General features: G+C 43.5%; 1 protein-coding gene across 3 annotated transcripts in view; it reads right to left on the bottom strand.

Moving 5' to 3' along the window:
- Positions 1–20,309, bottom strand: part of Ntm (neurotrimin) — a 958,641-nt gene that overhangs the window by 178,247 nt on the left and 760,085 nt on the right. For all 3 annotated transcript variants that reach the window (XM_029481303.1, XM_029481304.1, XM_021172016.1), the window contains exon 3: positions 1,369–1,601. In XM_029481303.1, coding sequence (XP_029337163.1) covers positions 1,369–1,601 — 233 coding nt within the window. The remainder of the gene's footprint in view (positions 1–1,368; positions 1,602–20,309) is intronic.

Raw genomic sequence — 20,309 nt, forward strand, 5'->3', positions numbered from 1 at the left:
CATGGCTGCTTGCCCCATTCTACTCCTCGTAGCTCTGTTTGGTTTATGACGGCATTCTGCTTTCCTTCTCTGCTCACAATGGCTCTCCCTCACTCTTCCAATTTGTCTTCTCAATCCCCTAGTCTTTTTGTCTCTCTCCAGTCTCCTCAGGTTTTCATCCTACTCTCAAGTGTACTTCCAGGAAGGCAGGCTCCTGCAAGGCGAACTTTATGGCTCTGCCTGACACCCGCCATTGTGCTGGATGAGGAGAGCCAGGGATCAGGCTAAGGAAGAAGAGGAGGAGGACGCCGAGGACGAGGAGAAACCCACAAAAGTTCCAACAAGAATTTTACTTCATGGTATCTTTAGTTCTCAGAGAACAAAGCAAGTATTTAATCTACTATGAAACATGACTAAATGTTTAAAAATATCCATTGTATTTGAAAAGAAATCAAAGGGGACATCCAATAGCATGATGACAAACAGGTAAATTATCCTCCACAGGTGAGGCTTTCTTCTAAGGGCTTTAGTTTACCTACATATAAATGTAATCCTCACCCCACTCCTCACATTCACCCTATTTTGCAAGAAAAAGCCTCAGGGGTGCAGTAATATTTGAGGTCTCTCTCTCTCCGTCAGAAAGCAGACAATGTAGCTCAAAGCTGTTGTTCAGTAACTAGAAATTCATCTACTTGTTAAATGTTGTCTGGTGCCTCAGGACCATTGTGATTTTGAAAAGGGCTGAACACCAGACCTGTGATATGAGAAGCAGAGAGAGGAGAACCTGGAGAAATGCCACAAAGTCCACAAAAACAACAGGAGGACCCCAAACAAACCTTAAGCCTACAAAGTATAGACAAGAAGAGAACATAGGAAGGAGAGAATCCAGTCTTATAGCAGAGGCATGGAGAAGTCAAAACTTGATTGGATGGAGAAGGGGCAAGCACCCTACACTTGAATGGGTATGTGGAAGGTATGGTTGAGATAAGATCCTGGGTACTGTTTCTTGGCTTTGACATCATGGAAGACAGGTCTATGGCATGGTATATATGTACAACAACCGAAGAACATTAAAATTCTTATCTTAAAATAAAACAAACTTGTAGTTGTATGCAACATTTTAAAAATGCTAAGAGGAGGAAAAGCCAAGGAAAGAAATAATTAGACAATAATTTTGTACAAAACATATTACTGGAATAGGAGAAAAACTGGTTCAACTCAAAAAGTAAATTGATGAAACGCTCCGTGTCTAGCTTCAAGATGACCACCAGAGAGGACTTGCTGGGAAGAACAGCCAACCTAGCTTGGATTAGGATCATGGAAAAAAAAATCAGTGAATGTTGATATTCCCAGCCACCCTCTCAGGCCTCCCAGCCAAGCCCCACCCACCTTGTACAATGAGGTGGACCCTGGAGGTCTTAGGGTGGTTGTCTGTCTGTACCGAGCAGGTATAAGGGCCCTCATCATACACATCCACATTCTGGATCTCAATGCTGTACTGGGTCTGGGTGTTACTCAGGAGGACCACACGAGGATCTAGGCACCACTTGTCATTTCCAGCATAGAGGATGGTACTGCGGTTTAGCCAGGCCACCCGGGTGACTCGGTTGTCAATTGTGCACCTGCAAGATAAGACCAAACAGATAAGTAAAAGGACCAATAAGAAGGCAAAAGTTGTTAGCGCCAGGCTAGCGTACTTCATCATGCCTTATATTTCGCTCTCTCTCCTATTGGACAGACATGCATTTGCCCTGTTTGCTTTACTGAGTACATTGTTCCAGAACGTACCAATACAGAACTTGCAGGGCTGTGGCTTCACTGTGTGAACTTTCAAGGTTCTGAAAAGTTAGTGCCTCTAAAACCACAGGAAGAAATTTTCATTTCAAATAACCTTTAAGTGCAAACCCAAGTCATCTTGCACCCTCAGACTGTCTAGAACCTTAGGACCTTTCTGGTCCTCATAACTCAGCTCTAGAACCCCTATGGTGTGGACAGTGATAATCCCCATCATCTGTCTGGGAGTTTGGGGTATGCTAAGCTGTTCTGTACTCACAACAGCCCAGTGGGATGTACTTCATTGGAAAAAGAATTCAGGCACAAGAATGCTAAATGCTTTTCTAATTCACAGTTAATATGTGCTGGCTCCTAAACTGAGCTTTAACTACAAAGCATCCTTCCACTTATCTCAATATAGCAAATTCCAACAGAAGGCTTCTAAAGTCAAAACTAAATACGGACCACCACTCTTGCTATTTATCTTCATTATACCCAGGGCAGAAATGTTCAATTATTGCTAGACTAAAGACATTTTCTAAAATCTCAAAAAAACTGTTTGCACATATAAAAATAGATTCCCTTTCTTTTTATTTTTGCATCTGGAGTCCTCAAATTGTGGAAGCTTCCTTTTCTTTTCTGTACTTTGAAAGCTCCCAGTAACTTTGCCAAGCCTTCATCCTATCTCTCTGTCTGTCTTCATTTCTCTCTCTTGTCATACCAAGTATGTCCTATGGCTTAGGGCTAAACTCACAAGCCCTACTCCTAACTATAATGCTGGGAATATCAGTGTTACATAGTTTGTATAATGATGTCTCAAATGCCTGTACTTAAGTGTATAGAGCACTCTTACATGCATACAGTTTCATTTGGTTCCTACAACAAATCTTTGAAGAAGATGCTCACATCTGTTTTCTGTTTTGAACAAACCAGGACTTCAGAGTTCCAACCTGTCTGTGTCTTATGCTAGGAAAGAGAAAGTGTTGGAGAGCAATTCCCCATTAAGTTCTCATGCTCAGCACTGCATATGCTGCAGAATGTTCACAGTGACCTTTTCAATGGGAGGGCATCATGATTTATGCTGGTTGCCAACTCCATGGACTTCAGAAACTGTTGAAGACTAATAAAGAACATACATGGGTTTATCTTTGAGAGGATTAAAGGAAGAATCACCAAAGTATTTGGTGTTCACCATATCAGGTTGCCACAGGCATCCGTTTTCTTCTGATTCCTGCTGCATTTATGTGAACCACCTTGCTGAAACCTTCCACCTCACCAAGTATGTTGTACTCACACCAGTGATACCACGAGCCAAAATAAACCCTTCCTAACATACATTGTTTCACAAGTATTTTGTTCCAGTGGCAAAGGACTAACCCAAAGTGGTTTTGCTTCTCTTGAATCCTCAAAATGGTCTGTTACCATAGATAGATAGATAGATAGATAGATAGATAGATAGATAGATAGATAGAGCCAAGATCCACCAGTAAGCCCTGTCCACCCGTGGTTCTCCTTGCACCTCCTCCTTATTTTGATTGTGTAGAGGTCATGTCATCACCAGAGGTCACTAAGGCACAGTGGAACCTTTTGCTGAGTGACCCTATGGGAAAATTTGTCCAGTCAGAAGCATATTTGCTCCAGGGTCCAACAGGTTCCCAATGCTGAGGGGATTTTTCTGGCAATGCTGCAGAAAGAGTGTAATATTATACATGGCATTAAAATGGTGGAAGACCCAACTAGGGAGATGCCAGGGTACTGGTTCAAAAGTGATGTGTAGGGTACACCAGAATCACATGTGAGGTCCATGAGCTCTACCATTCCTTATGCCACATATTCAACCTTTAAGCATTGAGAAATATCAAGTTTTATAACAGGAGCTCAGTTGAAACACATACAAACGAGACTTTGAAAGTTGCTGTACAGAATGGTGAATTCAGGACCACCTATATAATTGATGGAGCCTGAGGCCAAAGGAAAAGACAGAGCCTCTGTCAGTGCGAAGTTCCAGAAGGTGAGAGCAGAGTGGCAATCCAAATGTAGGCTTGCAACTCAGCAGTCATGAAGGCAGCTCTACTGCCCCGCCCCCATCTTGTAAACTGTGAGATGTTGTTTAAAAATAGGTTCTGATCTGGTACAGATCAGATATTCCATCCGTCTGTCTGTCTTTGTCTCTGTCTCTGTCTCCTCCACCCCACTCCATGTAACCTAGGCTACTAATCCGAAACTCTCTGTCCTTCTGCCTTGGCCTTCAGAGTACTAGGATTACAAGCCTGTGTCACTATGCTTTCAGGCTGGGCTCCTGGGTGAAGGCATTCACCTAGAACCCTGAACCATTCTTTGAGGAACATTTATCTAGAGGTGAATTGTGTACACATTAGCACTTGGGAAGTGGTGGGACCACACCTCCCAGCTAACACATGACTGGCAAGCACACAGCTTCTACATTACAAACAGCATCACCATCACCCGGGAGCTTGTTAGAAGTGCAAAATCCAAAGTCCAACATCAGAGGCAGTGAATCAGAAAGTGCATTTTAATAAGATCTCTAGGTAAATTGAAGGCACATTGTACCTGGCCTAGTCTAGACTGTACTCCAAGCCTCATTTTCCACTTTAAAGAAAACATCCAGAATACACAGAGAGTGTGTGTCTAAGACACACTGAGAGACCCTTGACAAAGGACAATCCTGACTGTGTTCCTTTCTTTGCAAATCTCACATAACAGTGGTCTCCATCTTGGGCTGTGCTGAAGGCATTACTTTGCAGCAGAAAACTTTCTGGGAAGCATTGTATTCTGGGAAAGCCAGAGCAGATTCTTGGTGACTTTCTCTCCCGTCTGCTGAAATTAAACCAGATACCATTAAAAGTCCATGGGGCAGGAAATGCTGACTAGTAGAACCTGAGGCATGGGCACAATTGTTGAAGCCCAGAAGTTTCTCACGACCTTATGAGGAGTACCAGAGGGACATCCTGGACTGCCATATCGGTATCTAATTATTGAAATTGGACTGAAGGAGAAGCTGTCTCATCATACCACACTGCCTTACAGGGCCAGACAGGTTCCTCAGCAAACAAGCTAACACTCTAAATGCAGCCAATTTCCAGCACAGTTATGTAGCCCCTGTGATATACTACACTGAGAAGTTGGCGTCATTTCAGCTGTGGTTTTGGGCACATCCAAGGTCATGTTGAGATGTCCAAACTGTCATGGCTGTGTATCAGTCTTGCTGAGTCTCCCTGGAATTAACACAGGCGTCTGCAGAGATGGATCACAAAGGTAACTTGGCAGCCAACTCCTGTCACCTGCTCATACCTGCCCCCATCTATCTGTCTCATTTATCCAGGCTCTATAACAATGCAGAGAAGACATTTCTTCCAGGCTTAAAAAAAATGAAATAGATAATCGCCCCTCAGTCAGTGTGAGTGCTTGGTTGGTGGAGAGAGGTAAATATTAGGGTGGGAAGTTGGGCTAACAGTCCATTCTTTGCAGACATGCCTCCAAAGAATTCTATGTAATTATTCTTAAAGCACATGTTCTTTCACTTTTTAAAGGAAGACAATAAAGATACGATTAACTAGGAGGGAATAAGGTTTTAAACTTATCCTTGCCTGACAACTTCAAGCAGGGGAAGCTGGAGATGGACTCTTGTCAGATAGCAGGAAAGAGTTAAAGGTTAGGACAGAGACCGTAGAAGGAAAGGGTGGCAATGGGTGTCCTGCACATTAGGAATGTGTCACTTATGAGAAAAAGACACAGGAAGTGCTCAGGTAGGCCAGGCCCCCAAAGTGTCAGCTCAGATGATGCTTCTGCTGGAGTGCAAGGCCAGGTGAGGGTTCTGCTCCTGTTTTGTTGTTACCATCTTACAGAGCACATCAACTAAAGACTATATCTGACAAGGTACACATAGAGAGGGGGGACCTGGACATCTGGTATGAACATCTAGACTGACAAGCTGATGACCTTTCCCATATCTTACACCAGTTCCAATTTCTGCCACAATCCCTTTAGGAAGCCCTCAGATAGCCAGGCTATGCCCTTTGACAAGCCCTTCTACATAAAAAGCTCTGCAATCACCCCCATACACTTTCTCTTCCCCTTGCCTTTTATCTCTCCCCTTCTTAAACTCCATCCTGTGAATACACTTCTCTCTAAAACTCGCCTCTAACATGATTCTCAGTATTTGAATTTTTACAAGTCCCAAAGCCCCTGGCTAGGGACAGCTTTGGTGGCCAAGATCAGAGCAAAGGTCAAAGCCATACTTATGCCCGTGTCCTCATGTTCCCCCATATCTAAAGATATACCCATCTTCTACTTCCACATCCTCTCTCTTGTTTTGATTTGGGTATGACTCCCTAAAGACTTGGATGATAAAGCCTTGGGTCCAACTGGTAGTAAACCTAGTCCCAAGAGATGATTGAATTATGGAGTCTCTGACCCTGTTGAGTTTTTGGCCACCACAAAGTGAGCAACTCAGTGTTCTATACCCTTTTATTGTGATGGTCTATCTCCCTACAGTCGAGAAACAACCCTTCTGCCTACCTTGGACTGAAAGCTTGGCCACTGTAAGTGAAAATTTGTTCTTTTTTCCTTGAGTTATTTTCAAGGATATTTTGTCATAATGGTCCACTTAACATGCTGCCCAACTGTCCAACATGACTCTTACACCAACAATGGAACAAACCCTTCTGTGTACACAAGGTTTCTGGATGGAGCTCTATAGCTCACTATTTCTCTTGTTCATCTCTAACAGTTTTCTACAGCCAACATGAGTGCTTGGCCACCAGCTCTAGACATATTCCAGCCTTTGCAGCTTCAATATACAGCTTCCCATCATCACGGCATCAGCTTTTCCTTCTGCATGAGGTCTTCATTGACATCACATAATCTGATCTAACCAACATTTCAGAAGAATCCTGTCAGAGGAAGGAGGTCTAGAGGAGGCTTTTGGTTACCAGTGCCCCCTTTAAATGCAAATATGAGTGTCCATACCTTGTCTATCTTTTGGACATTTCTTCTTGTAGTGAATAGACTGACCTACCTAAGGGTCAGTCTTTCGAGAATGCTCTATACATAATTGCCAGGGCACTACAGTGATAAAAAAGTGCCACATGCAGTTGGCCGGGAATGGACCCAGCACCAGAAAAATGGATTCACAGAGAGTGAGATAGAGAATGCTTCCAAACCTGTAGTTGTGTGCAACTACATCTAAAGCCACAGAGATTTAAAATAAGTAGTCTCCCCACTCCCCATTTTCAAGAAACAGCAAGACTGGTGGCTTTCTTCTGTAATTGTGTCTTCACCTCGAGGAAGAGCACCAAGTGCACAAGCAAGCCCTGGACACACTTCTCAGAAATAAGACTGCATGAGTGTGAACTCTCTCAGCCTCACACCACTTTGGGAGTTGGGATAAGAAAAGAGAAAGATGAGAACTTGAGAACTGAAAGAAAAATAGGTTAAAATGGTCTGTTTGGAGCCCGCTAAAGAGTGGCGGAGTGTCGAAATAAAGAGAAGGATTATTGAAGAAAGAGAAAAAGCCAAGCCTGCCTCTCTTGATAGCACCTGCCTGAGGATCTAAGGGCAATAATGGATCCAGACAGTGTGCAATCTGCCAGCTCCTCCTATCAAATGGTCCTTTAACTGCTGTTGAAAGGCGGCACGCTTGAGACCACAGCAAAATAAGTGCTTCTGTCCTTCACAGCACCTGGTCACAACTGTCTCTTATCATACAGAAATGCTTCAGCTGCCTCCTAATGTGGTTCCCCTAGCATTTGGCACATGCTCTATCTGCCTCTACCTTCACAGCAAGTATTGCAATGTGGGTGGCTCAAGATACCTTCACTGAGCCCCAGAGCACCAGACTCTTGTGTGAGCCTTCCATACTGGCTTCTCTGAGAAAGTGTTTGCCAGGGAAAACCTGGTAACAAAGGGGCTTAGATGATTGTATCATCTCGGATACAATGGAAATTCAGAGGCAGATGGACACCTTAGCTCTTTATAGTAAGAGGCACCTCCAGGAACCAGTAGCATATTTTGAACCTGCTGGATAACTTTTCGAATCTGAACTCACATTCTTATTTATAGAATTGAATTGGATCTTACAGACAAAAACTCCAGAAGTTAGGTTCACTTCAAGCTGGCCTTCCTTCTCCCAACTGGCACTGGCTAAACTTTGAATAACAAAACAGACATACACAGTGACATCTTCCCTACCTGTGAAGAGAATGACCAGGTTGGCCATGCCTCAGAAGAAGCAGAGGACATGTTTGGGATGGAGAAGAAAAGGCAATGGAGGAGGGAAACAAAAATCTGAACCAGTTGGACACATCCCATGCTGTGTCTGTGGCTCCACACTGCTGGGAAACAGCTGTGGTCAGGGGGAGGGATGGAGACTGGGAGGGCTGGGCAACATGGCTGAAGCCAGGCTGCAGTGCTGAGAGTCTCATCTCTGTCTGCAAAGTCTGAGTAAGCTCGCTTCACTGATTCATTTAAGTCATCTGTGGTAAAAATGACTTTTCTCCTCTATGGAGTCAAGAAGAAGGTGAAGAGAACCATACATAGGTGGACCATGCACCAGGAGTCCTCTGTTCTATTACATGGACAGTTTCCTTACCAGAGCTTTGTATATTTCTTATATCCTTTACATGATTGTAAAGTCTTGAAAGGCAAGGTCTAACTAAGCCTTATTCTCTTTGTGTCAAGTCCAAAGTACATAGCAAATATTTCAATGCTGCTCCCCATCTTTGACAAATTTCAAGAGGAAAATAACATGAAGACTCTGTGTGTGTGTGTGTGTGTGTGTGTGTGTGTGTGTGTGTGTGTGTTAAAGGTCTGGGTTACATGGCTATATCTGTGAACACAGTTGTATATGTAACCCTCCATACCACACATCAGAGGAAACCAACTCAAAGGAGACAGTCTCTTTCCACTCACTGATGCCTTGAGGACAAAGCAGGAAGGCTTTTCTTTGTGACCTTCCAGAAAGTCTCCACACACACACCTCCCTACCTCTCCTTTCTATCTAAATCAAATAAACCAGCACTGTCTTAAGCAAACTCAATGACATTTGGTGGACTTTTACTTTTCTAAAATGAATAGCATAGCATTGTGATTTGTACTGGTGACAAAACTCAGTATTAATGCCAATCCTGAATGAAGCAGGGCAGCCCAGCAGGTCCCATGATATTTTCAGTTAAGGCTCCCACAACATTCCTAACTAACCCACGGTCTGTACATCTGTAAAGGAGAGCTCCACCGTCCACAGCCCGAATAAGATGGTTGGGTAATGTGAAGATGTCTCTGCCATGGCAAATTGTAAGGGTCTCTGCAGGAATGAAGATAAAGAGTCTCCTGGGACTCTTTTTGGCTATCAGCCTAATGAAAGGATGAATATGGAATTTCCTGGGAGCATCATGCTGGGAGAAGGAAAATGCTAGGCTCCTATGCAAACCAGAGGGGAGCTTATTTTGCAGAAAGAGAACTCACATAGTTCTGACAGTTTGTCAGACCTTATTGCAGGAGAGACTGGAGGATAAATAACATTGAGGGGCAAGATTATACCTTGGCCAAGACCTTATTTATGCATATGTCAATTGTTTTATTTTATAATGCATGGACGTTTTACCTGAATATGTCTGTGAATCACATCAGTTGCTGGTGTTCATGGAAGGCAGAAGAGGGCCTTGGAGCTCTTAGAACTAAAGTTATGCATAGTTTTAGGCTAGCCTGTAGATAGTGGAAATTAATTGACCCTTCATGGCAGGATCCTCCAGATAGATTGGAAAGGAGTTACAAGGTCTTGCTCCTCTTCTCAAAGTAGCCATATTGAATAAATCTCCATTGTCTGTTTTGCACTGTAACTTGTCTTTTGAATCAGGCTCTGGAAGGATGGGCTGTAAGGTCTTCAAAGGCCCACAACCTCTTTTATTTCTTGCATGCCAAAGCCCAACAACTTAAAATCTTTCCTTTCTATATTTCCTAAGTGTATTCAAAATAACCCAGTCATGAAGAACACCATTCTTAAGGGACATAGCATAAAAACACTTATATTTGTGACATTCATTGAAACTTGCCTCAAACTCAACCTGTCATTTGAGCTCAACTCAACTGAGTGAGACCGGAGTATTTCCTCTCCACCCAGTTTGATGGTTAATTTAGATAGTACTTATAGAGAGGAGGCATATCTCTGAGGGTGTTTCCAGAAGAGAAGAACACAAGGATCCATGGACTAAGGAGGTCAGCTCCTCCCTCATCAATTTGAAATTGTATCACTGAAACCACTAAAGACCTTAACAAAATAAAAAATAAAAGAAGGGCAAGCCCTTCTCTATGTTTGAGCTAAAATATTCATACACTCCTGCTCTGGAAAACTTTCTCTTTGGGTTTTCAGGTCTTTGGCTTATATTGAAACTTATAGTAGAGTTGTGAGCCAAACCCTATAATCTCTAGGCAGATATCACATGGGCACATGATAGACAGATGGATCCCCATTTGCTCTGTTTCTCTGAAGCACACTGGCTAACAGACATACCCAGTCCACATGTTTCAGGCATGGACCATATTGTGTCCACAGGTCTGCTTCTCCCGTGATTGTCTGAATTCTCTACATAGTAGGCTTTGGTGACTTGAGATTTCATATGAAATGGCCTTTCCTTATTGACTTTTGCAAAAATACCTAATCATTTTCCTATTCCAAGTTTTTAAGAGATCATTTCTTATTCCAATTACTTTTTATTTTCAGGGATTCTTTTTTTGTCCTATGTATGTTCTGCAAACATCACCTTGTTACTTATTACAGGCAGTTTTCTCATGCATTGTCTGTTTCTGTCATGTGCATTCCTGGGAAGGCAGAAACCATATATGAATTATGCATCTATAATCTAAAGAAGAAAAAATCCAAAATGATCTAGAATCTGAGATTTCTTAGATGTGACCTTGATGGCAGAATTGGAAAATTCTGTGTTATAAAAGGTTATTTCATGAAAAAAAAGTTTAAATTGTATGAAGTTACTTTTAGGCTACAGGGTATATGTAAAGCATTAATGAATTCTGAATTTAGAATTTGGGTTCCATCCCAAGACATATTGTTGTGCCTATGCTAATTCTCAGAAATCTAAACAAAACTGAAATCTGAAACACATCTGGTCCCAAGCATTCCTGGTTAGGGATATTCAACCTACATTATTTGTCTAATCGATTCCTTGACACTCCCCAACCCCTACATAATGGCTTATGGTAAGACTATCAAGGCCATTTAAAAACTGGTGAGTGTTCAAATGGCTGTGAGGAGGGAGGCTTGTTAAACAGTGCTTCAGGCAGAGATGAATAGAAACACACAGAAAGGTGCTAGCATAAGTTCTCTAGAGCCTGCCAGTAACGTGTATGCAACAGACTGCGTTGACAGCAGTGATGAAATGAAGCCCGCACACCATGATCTCTGTGTGTCCCCAGACTCAACAGTGCAATGACTGGTGTTATCACATCAAGGGGTGTCTCTGCCCTCCAGCATCCAGCTGTGTTAAGCCAGTATGAAGCAGTGGCTAGAGATGGCAGAGGGAAGGAAGAGAGCTGGTGCCAGAGGCTATGCTCTTCTTTCAAAACCATAACCTATCCAGAGACCCTTCCCACTCAACCTCACTCCCTAGAGGGATCTATGACCTTCTCCTGTTCCTCCCATCATCAGTGTCAAGGTTCTGACTGCCCTTTGTTGTTTACCCATCCCATGGAAGTACCTTTGTAAAAACCACATTCTAAAACTCTTCTCAAATAAACTAATTTGAGCATGCCATTTCCTTCCAGTGCAATCTCTGATCACAGTAGGTAGCTTGCCCAATCTGCCCAGAGACTTTCAATCCATCTCAAGGACAGAGTGTGGCCAAAGTTATTAAACAAAGCATTCTGCAAAGGCTGGCTCAGAGTGTCAGCAAGTTAAACGCAGTATTGAGCATGTCTTTCTTTTTCTCCCTATAGCGGGCAGCTCGAGGAATCAACAAGGGAGCTGGGGAAAAAGAAATAGCTTTGGAAAATAGATCCATCTGTAGTCTCGCCTTCATGTTTAACTCTTTCATCTTGTTCTCCCTCACTGGATGGTCTGTATAAAGTTTGTACCTGAGATGAGATTTCTTCATGGCTCTTTATCTGCCAACAAGTCATGTCCAGCCTAGCAGAACACTTAGAGGAAAAACCATAGCTCAAAAGGTCTAAGTAGACACTTTCTACTGGTAATTTGGGTACACAAAGAGATAGGCTGGTGAATGGCACAGATGGGATACATCAGCACATTATAACCACTATGTTGTAGAAAAGAGACTGGAAAGCTGTTCCCTCCATGTTAGGGCAAGGTATGGCTACAAGATCTGCATCTTCTTGGCAGCCTTACACATATGTATCAGCCTGTGGTGAAGCCAGCCTGTATGTTACTTCTGGCCCTATCCCTGGAGCCATTCATCTCTAGCACACGTAGCAAAACACGTTCAGCCCTGCCTCGGTGTATGCCTTGCCTTTGGTACCCATCTGTCAATCACTTCGGTGAGGTGCATATTTAAGCCTGAAACACCTCTGAGTGGGGAGAAGCTCAAAGCTTAGGAGACAAACCACAGTTCAGGCTAAGTGCTGCCAACACCATGTGCGTGTATGGCCTAGTGCTTGCACAATTGTTCAAAGGTATGGCCCTATTTGGTGCAAGAAAGGGTAAGGAAGAAAGCAATCAGGATCAAACCTCAATGAAACAGTCTTCGCTATCTATGCAAACACTATGACTAGGAAGGAATTGCAGGGAGGTGAGAGCCAGACTCTCAGAGCTGCTCATGGGGTCAGGGCAACTCCCGTGTTGGAAGGCAGTGGGGTGGGGTTGTCTCTGTTTTTTTTTTTTTTCTTTCTTTCTTTTTTTTTTTCACTAAGTGACCTTGGCCACACACCATTTCACCTCCTTGTGGTGCCACTGTGTCTAAGTGATTGCCTGGGCTGGGGTGGAAGTGAGAGACAGCTGGTAAGTAGGCAAGCATCCTCCCTGGAGAGCAGTTGTCTAGTTAGAAAGCCCCCTTTCTGCCATCTGAGTCGGGAAACAGACCAAGCAGGAGGCAGAACCAGCAAGTAAATGTAGCCTGAGTGGCTGGAGGCTTGTCCTTTTCCATCTATGTCCTGTAGAGCCTTTTTCCTGTGCCTTGTGAGAAGGAAGGGAGGTAAGACTCCCCAGGGTATGGAAAAATGAGCACTCCTAGAGATAAGGAAATAAAGGATGCTCTAAGTGCAGCAAGCTCATTGGCTCTCTCTAGATAGTTAATTAAGGCAATGCAGTTCCCACAGGAGCGGGATGTCTCTCTGCTAGTGGGATGGGTGATACTCTGCTCAGCCTGTTCTTTCATACCTGGGCAGCCATCACCCTTTCCCATGTTCTGTTAAGTCTCTTCATCATTGGCCCTGGGTCAGTTGCATCTCTCTCAGGGAAGCACAGTTACTTAAGCTAACTTGTTGTTAATGGTGGAGAGGATGGACAAGACTCACCTCCTCACTCCTTTTGACCATCACCAGTAGCAGACCTTATTGAGTAGGTCACTGTGAGAATCCAGAGAGACAGGGAACAGCTGCCAGGCTAAGACATCTCTTTCTTTATCTGTAGTATGTACTGAGATTGTGAGCTGTAAAAGTAACTCCCTTGGGCCAGATGGAAAGGCCCAGAAGAGCCTCACAAGTGTTTTAACCCGAGGGTAAAAATGTGTCTTCTCCTGTGCTTCAGATGCTGACCAAAGAAATACAGCTAGAATAAATCAGACCTTAGACTTCAGTGACTCGGGTCTATAGAGGAAAGAATTCAAGATTCAGTCAAGAGCAACTCAAGCCTCAGGTGGGCACATGGAGGGGGTGTGGGGCACCTCAGGAATGTGAGACATAGAGCAGAAGGCTGGGAGGAGAATAGAAGCCAGGCCAGGTGTCTGGTCATTGATCCCAGTGCTGTGCCCACCAGCTCAGGAGTGGTATCCGTTCAGCCTGGCTCTGTCAGGTCCCTCTCATGATCTCTCTATGGCTTCCCAAGCCTCTGAGTTTCAGTTTCTAACCAGCAATGCCCATTTCTGTGTTCTGAGGCTCACCTTTAGGCTACAGGCCTCTGTTCTCTCATTCACACAGAACTAGAGTTTGTATCCTCCAGGCAGCCGTCAGCAGGCTGCCCATCGGGGATGAGTGCCTGAGCCATCCTGTGGGTCTCTGCCTGGGGCAGAGCAGGCACTCAGCTCCCTGCCTTGCTTTGCCTCCCTGCTTCTGTTCCCTCTCCTAGAATGGTATGCCTCATATGCCGTATGCATCTGGTCCTTACTTCAAGGTATCTATAATTCTCACACCTGCTTCCTGACTAGTAGAGCCCATAAGAAGGGAGAGAGTGAGAAGGTTTCAGGTTGCACAGAAAAGTACATGGAAGGGAAAGGCTGCACTAGAGCCAGGTGCTGGAAACAGAGCAGAAAAGATGGCCCCTGCCTCTGCAGAAAGCACAGTAACCACACAGAGCTTGAAGCCAGGAACAGTGGGCAGAGAGATGCAAGCATGGCCAGTCTTCAGTAGTACAGAGGGACACCTGGTGGGAGACCCTGGTGTGGAAAAAAAATGTGCCTAGGCTCATAGAGACAACTCCATGGATGACAAAGGTGCCTAAACCCATAGATATGGATACATAAAGGACAAAGATGGTCTGTGAAGCACAGAGCTAGAATACCCAGAAAGAAAGATCAAAGGCAGCTTATAATGGCCCTTGCGTGCCACGCTATGGGGTATGTAGCAGTATGAGTTGTTGTCTCTAGGGCCTGGGGATGTTGAATGGTGGGACAGAATTCATATTGGATTTAATGAAGCAGCAGGCAGGAGAGAGAGGATGGTAGGGAAGCCAGCCACTGCCAGCCACAATGGGAACGCTGAACTCTGTACTTCTTACATGCTTCACTCGTTCTTATCATCAGAGAACTGCCCACATAGATGATCCCTTATAACCTCACTGGTTGGAGTTAAACACGTTTGGCAGTTAGATTCCTGTTAAGGGTTCTTTGTGGCTCAAGGGATTCCTGCATGTTCTTTCGGTCACTTAATTGTCCTTCTGTTCACAGTTGCATGGATGAACTAGGGTGCATTTGAAAAAGTTCAGTAATCTACTTGTTTGCCTTTGTATTCCCTGAGTTCCTACTATGTTCACAACACCACTGTGCTAATCACTTAAAGATTCATTGCAAAAGCAAAAGATAGAGACACAGGCATATGCTCTTCATACAGGAGGGGACTTACAGAAGGGGCGTGGTTACAATATAGGCGCGTAGAAATGTGGTACGCGTCCTGACAGGACACTATTAGTGATTTGCAGAAAACATATAGGGTCTGGGGAAATCATTCCTTATCTGATAGGTCATGAAAACTCTTCCAGAAGTGGCACATACTTGAACATTTTGAAAATACGTATTTACAGATATATAGAACCTTTAAGGATCCTGGGGTCAAGTTTATACAGCTATTTTTGTTTGGAAACAGTGTTTTAGGACTGATGAGATGGCTCAGCAGGTGAAAGCACCTGACACCAGGCATGGTAACCTGGATATGATCCCAGAGTCCACATGGTCGAAAGAGAGAATTGATCCTAGCAAGTTTTCCTCTGATCTCTATACACATACACACACCTTCACACAAACAAAATGCATGCACAATAAAAGAAAATAGTGTTTGTGTGGCTGATGGGTTAGAGAATAGATTAAGTAGTGAACTCGCTGTGAGCTTGACAATACAGTGGGTATCACTCAGAATGTAACGAGGTCTCTGCCATCTGGAGGCGCCTGCATATCCACATACTTCACCGATATCACCTCAGCCACCACCTTTGCACTCCACAGGAAGAGGGAATGGTTAACCCAGAACATTGGACCTGATACCCGTGAAATCATGTTATCTTATTTCAACATTTAATGTCCTGAGATAAGCATTCGTCTTTTTGTGACTCAGTTTCCACATATATCCATTTGGAAAATCTTGTCTGTCTCACTGTGTTCTTTGGGGTTGCAGTGATCATAGAATGTCTAGTGAAGAGAGAAGATAAAGGCCTGATTGAGAGTAGAGAGAGGGATTAATGTTTGCAAACCTCCTGTGTGGAAATACAGTTGTGCCCTGTATCAGGTCTTATTTTCCAAGTAGCCAAATACATGCCCACATCACCATGCTCAACATTACACATTTATTTATTGTGCTTCTATGCCTGTGGAGATGCGGTGCTCACTCTTCAGAACAAAACATTCCTTACTCACTGTATTTTAGGAGCTTATGATACAGAGGAGATAACAGATACTTAAATGACAGGAAGCAGGGGGCCTGCATAGGCAATTGGATGATAAACACCAGATGGGTATGGAAAGAAACAAGCCCAGTTTTAACCCTCCATGCACAGACACAAGCCAATCAGAAGCAGGAAGCTCTGAACAGGGGGCTATTTTCTTTCACTGTGCCTGGCATCCCCATTCAGGGCAAAAGACAAGGAGGCAAGAACAGAGGCAAGGATGAACTGCTGGGTGTAGAGACACAAAACCTCAAATAAGGAAATAGTCCAGGGGGTCAGGGCTTTATCTGCCATTCTGACCCAAGCAATTTCATTCAAACAATACTGGGAAATTAAATATCGAAGTCCTTTACAGAAAGTCATGGTTCTTAGAACATGATCCCAGTTGAATTGTCTCCATAGGAAGAGATTTCATCTGGAATATGAGTGACTTAGTTCTTCCTCTGAACTGATTATCACTAATCATGAATCTTTCACAATAAGCTCAGGTCCGTCCCTGGCATTGTACAGACTGACCAGGCCACCTTCTGTGGCAAGGGCAGGGTTGGGCTTACTTCTACTTCAACCAAGAAGACAGAAAGTGCCTAGCAGTATTATTTTCCCTTACTTGGTCTCTTGTCTCTAGCTCAAGCTTTGGCAGTCCACCTTCCTTTGCTCTCTTGGAGGCCTTCTAGGGATATTCCTAAAACGTCTATTCAAGCCTCACTTGTTGAAATCCCTTGATGGCTCACACTGGCATGGAGATGTCATTCAAACAATTCAGAGAAATACATCAGGGTGTAGGGCTGGAGACACTGTTTGGACCATCAACATCCTTTCCTTTTCATGCTCTGAATGAGGGCCACGGTACATTATATGTTTGCAGATTCCCAAGAATAGCCTGCTTGTGGCATATCTAGCGTGGTATTCCCATTTCATGTTCATTCTCACCTAGCCACCCCTCCACTTCCCTCCATTACAGGGATCCCTTCAACGGCTCCATGCACCTTAGGTAGCCTCAGCATCATCTTTTGCTGGCCATATGCAATTTGTGAAGTCAAGGATAGTATACTTTCTCCACTTGCCTTTTATACCATATACCTATTATGCCTATCATCAGTCCATGTTTATAGACATTTTCAGTGGATAAAAAGTGCTTTCTTGAAGCGAAGGCACACTGTAGCATGTGTCCATCCTAAACCAGATGTCTTTGAGACAATAGCCAGCCTCATACCCAGCCCTAATCCTGGACTCTCTCCAATCTTTCTCCATGGTGACTCATGCTGGCTGCCAGCATCCTAACATGCTCAAATCTATACCACACACGAGTCACACTCCTGGAAGTCACAAGGTCAGGTTCAGTGCTACCCCCAAAAAGCCTGCAAAAGAAGAAAGAATGCTGCAGGTACATCACAAGAATGTTTTTGTTAACTAACCAGAAAAATAACACTGCAAACTGTCTTTGTGCCTGACAGCATTCAAAGCTCTTTCTGCTTTAATTAGCATCTCACAGACTCACCAAAACAAAGCTAGGGGCAGAGATACATTTCAAATCCTGAATCTGAAGATTTAAAAAAGTATTATTGTAGGCCAGTCATTTGTCCCCGCTGGGCCTCAGCTTCCATCTCTGTCTCTGTCTCTGTCTCTCCACCCCCCCCCCCCCCACACACACACAGAGGGTGATGTCCAGAGACCTAGCTGTGGAGGCCCCACCAAGCCCCAACTCTTGCCACACTTTCCAGGGATCTTTGTAGATGTTGCTAGCTGCCTACAACTGGTGCCTATATGGACACAAAAACCTCCTTGTTCTCTGATAGGCAGGTATATCTGAAACTATTAACTGTTCTAGTCTCTTCCCACTTGAGCAGAAAGAGCAAAGATAGAAGAGCCTAGGAAAGAGATGTAGAGAAGTGCAGAATTATGAAGCCAGGATACCAAGGCTGAAATGAACAAATACTAACATGTCTTTACCCCTTATTCATATTCTTGGCAGTGTGGGGGAGTACAAAAAAGGCATTTCCTTTTACTTCCACAAAACATAGAAGAATCATAATATTAACAAGAAAATAAATATATGTACTAAAATTAGCAATGCCTTGGCTGATGGCCTCTGTAATGTTCTCACCCTGGGAACTCCAAAGTCAGGAGGGGAGTGCGGTGCTTTCTGTTTGCTTCTACCTGGGAGATGCCTTCAATTCCTCTTTGTTTTACGAACTAATATGGCATCTCCCTAGCCAATCCAATGGATCGGACTTTCTTTCTCTCTTCCTTCCTTCCTTCCTTCCTTCCTTCCTTCCTTCCTTCCTTCCTTCCTTCCTTTCTTTCTTTCTTTCTTTCTTTCTTCTTTCTTTCTTTCTTTCTTTCTTTCTTTCTTTCTTTCTTTTGTCTTTCTCTTCCTTCCTTCCTTCCTTCCTTCCTTCCTTCCTTCCTTCCTTCCTTCCTTCCTTCCTTCCTTCCTTCCTTTCTTCCTTTTTTCTTTTTTTTGTTTTTTGTTTTTTTGGTTTTTTTTTTCATTTTATTTTTTTGTTTGTTTGTTTTGTTTTTTGAGACAGGGTTTCTCTGTGTAGCCTTGGCTGTCCTGGAACTCACTCTGTAGACCAGGCTGGCCTCAAACTCAGAAATCCTCCTGCCTCTGCCTCCCGAGTGCTGGGATTAAAGGTGTGTGCCACCATTGCCCAGCTGGATCTGACTTTCAAGATGCACTCAGTTATCTCTGAATCCACTTAACCAACTGTTTTCTAGTTGCAAATCATTGATCCTATCTTTCCAGATGACTTCTCCTCCAAGTCATTCTTCACTGTTTGGAAAATGCATTCCGAGACCCATGTGGGTGCCTAAAATTTGCATAGCACCAAAACTTATCTATTTTACATTTTCACCTAACCAAAGAGCTGAGTGTAGCAACTTATGTCTCTAATCTCACTATCCATGAGTCTGAGACAGAAGGATCACTATAAACTCAAAACTACTATAGGCTACAGAGAAAAATACCATCTCAAAAAACTTATAAGATAGAAAAATTATAACACGCTAATAAACTCCTATGAATGTTGACTCTCACTGATAAAATGCAATGCACCCTATGTTGGACAAAGAACTGACTTAATGTGGGTGCTGTAGATGGTGCAGGAGTTCATCACTCTGGTCAGAGCAAGACACAATTTCCAGCTTACAAATTGCTTACCTCTGGAATTTTTAATCAATATTTTGGACTGCGATGAATTGCAGGTAACTGAAATTCTGCACAGTGAGTCAACAGACTGGCTAAGACACCGGTCACCCATGTGGACATTAGATTGGGTTCCTGCTCCTTTCTAAGGTTACATAGAATAAAAGGCTATCTCCTACCCCTGGAGTCCTAATAGCCTTTGAACCATATATTTCTCAGTAGGAACAAGAGGCACTCTGGTAGCTTCATTCAAGTCTGTTAATACAGTCTGTGATCAGCAGACTAACCAAAGAGGAAGGACCTGAGGACACGGCTACCTAAACACACAGATTGTTCTTACTAAGAAACCTGGATCAAAGTGAACTAGAAGGTTCTGGGAAGGTGAAGGAAGCCAGGGAATAGGCTTGTGAAGATGCTGACCCAAGCAGGTATCCTTATCACTGAGAATGTGTACGTTGCACTTCTTCTGCAGTCTAGATTCATTTTCCTTGTCCTAACACAGGCACGTACAGGAGTTCCAAATTTAAATGGCTGTTGGATGGAGCCAGTGGTGTGGTGTGTATGCCTGAAGAAAACTGATAATGCTAGCAACCAAATTCTAACTTCCATTTTCTAACAAGTCTTGCCACAGCCTGGAAGCACAGCAGATATTGAGCCTAGGATTAATAACATGTTAATTTGTTAATTAACATTTACTGGCCTTCTGACTAGAGTGGGGAGTGCCACACCCCATTCTGTATTTATAAGTTCTATCTGATCATAAACATTTATTTCATCTGTCTAGAAAACGATAATTACAACCCAAAGGCTAAGGTGTTAGGTCTGTTCTGATACAAGAACTCATGTGGGAACAACCAGAATGAACTAGCTCGAAGGACCTCATGACTGGTCTTTTGTCACCTGATCCAGGATAAAACAGGTATTGTAGATCAATGCATAAGTAAGGCATTGAAAAACTGTCCGTTAAGTTGGTTAGAAAGTTGTCATAGGGACTCAGCAGTAACAACACCTCCAGAAGCAGAGGCACTCCACTGAACTTCTCCTTCATGTGCAGTGGTAAGGCTGCTTACTTCTCATGCAGCTGCCTCTAAGCACTCTGCCAGGAATATATATGGG

This window comes from Mus caroli, chromosome 9 (assembly GCF_900094665.2).
Source record: "Mus caroli chromosome 9, CAROLI_EIJ_v1.1, whole genome shotgun sequence".
NCBI classification, from domain to species: domain Eukaryota; kingdom Metazoa; phylum Chordata; class Mammalia; order Rodentia; family Muridae; genus Mus; species Mus caroli.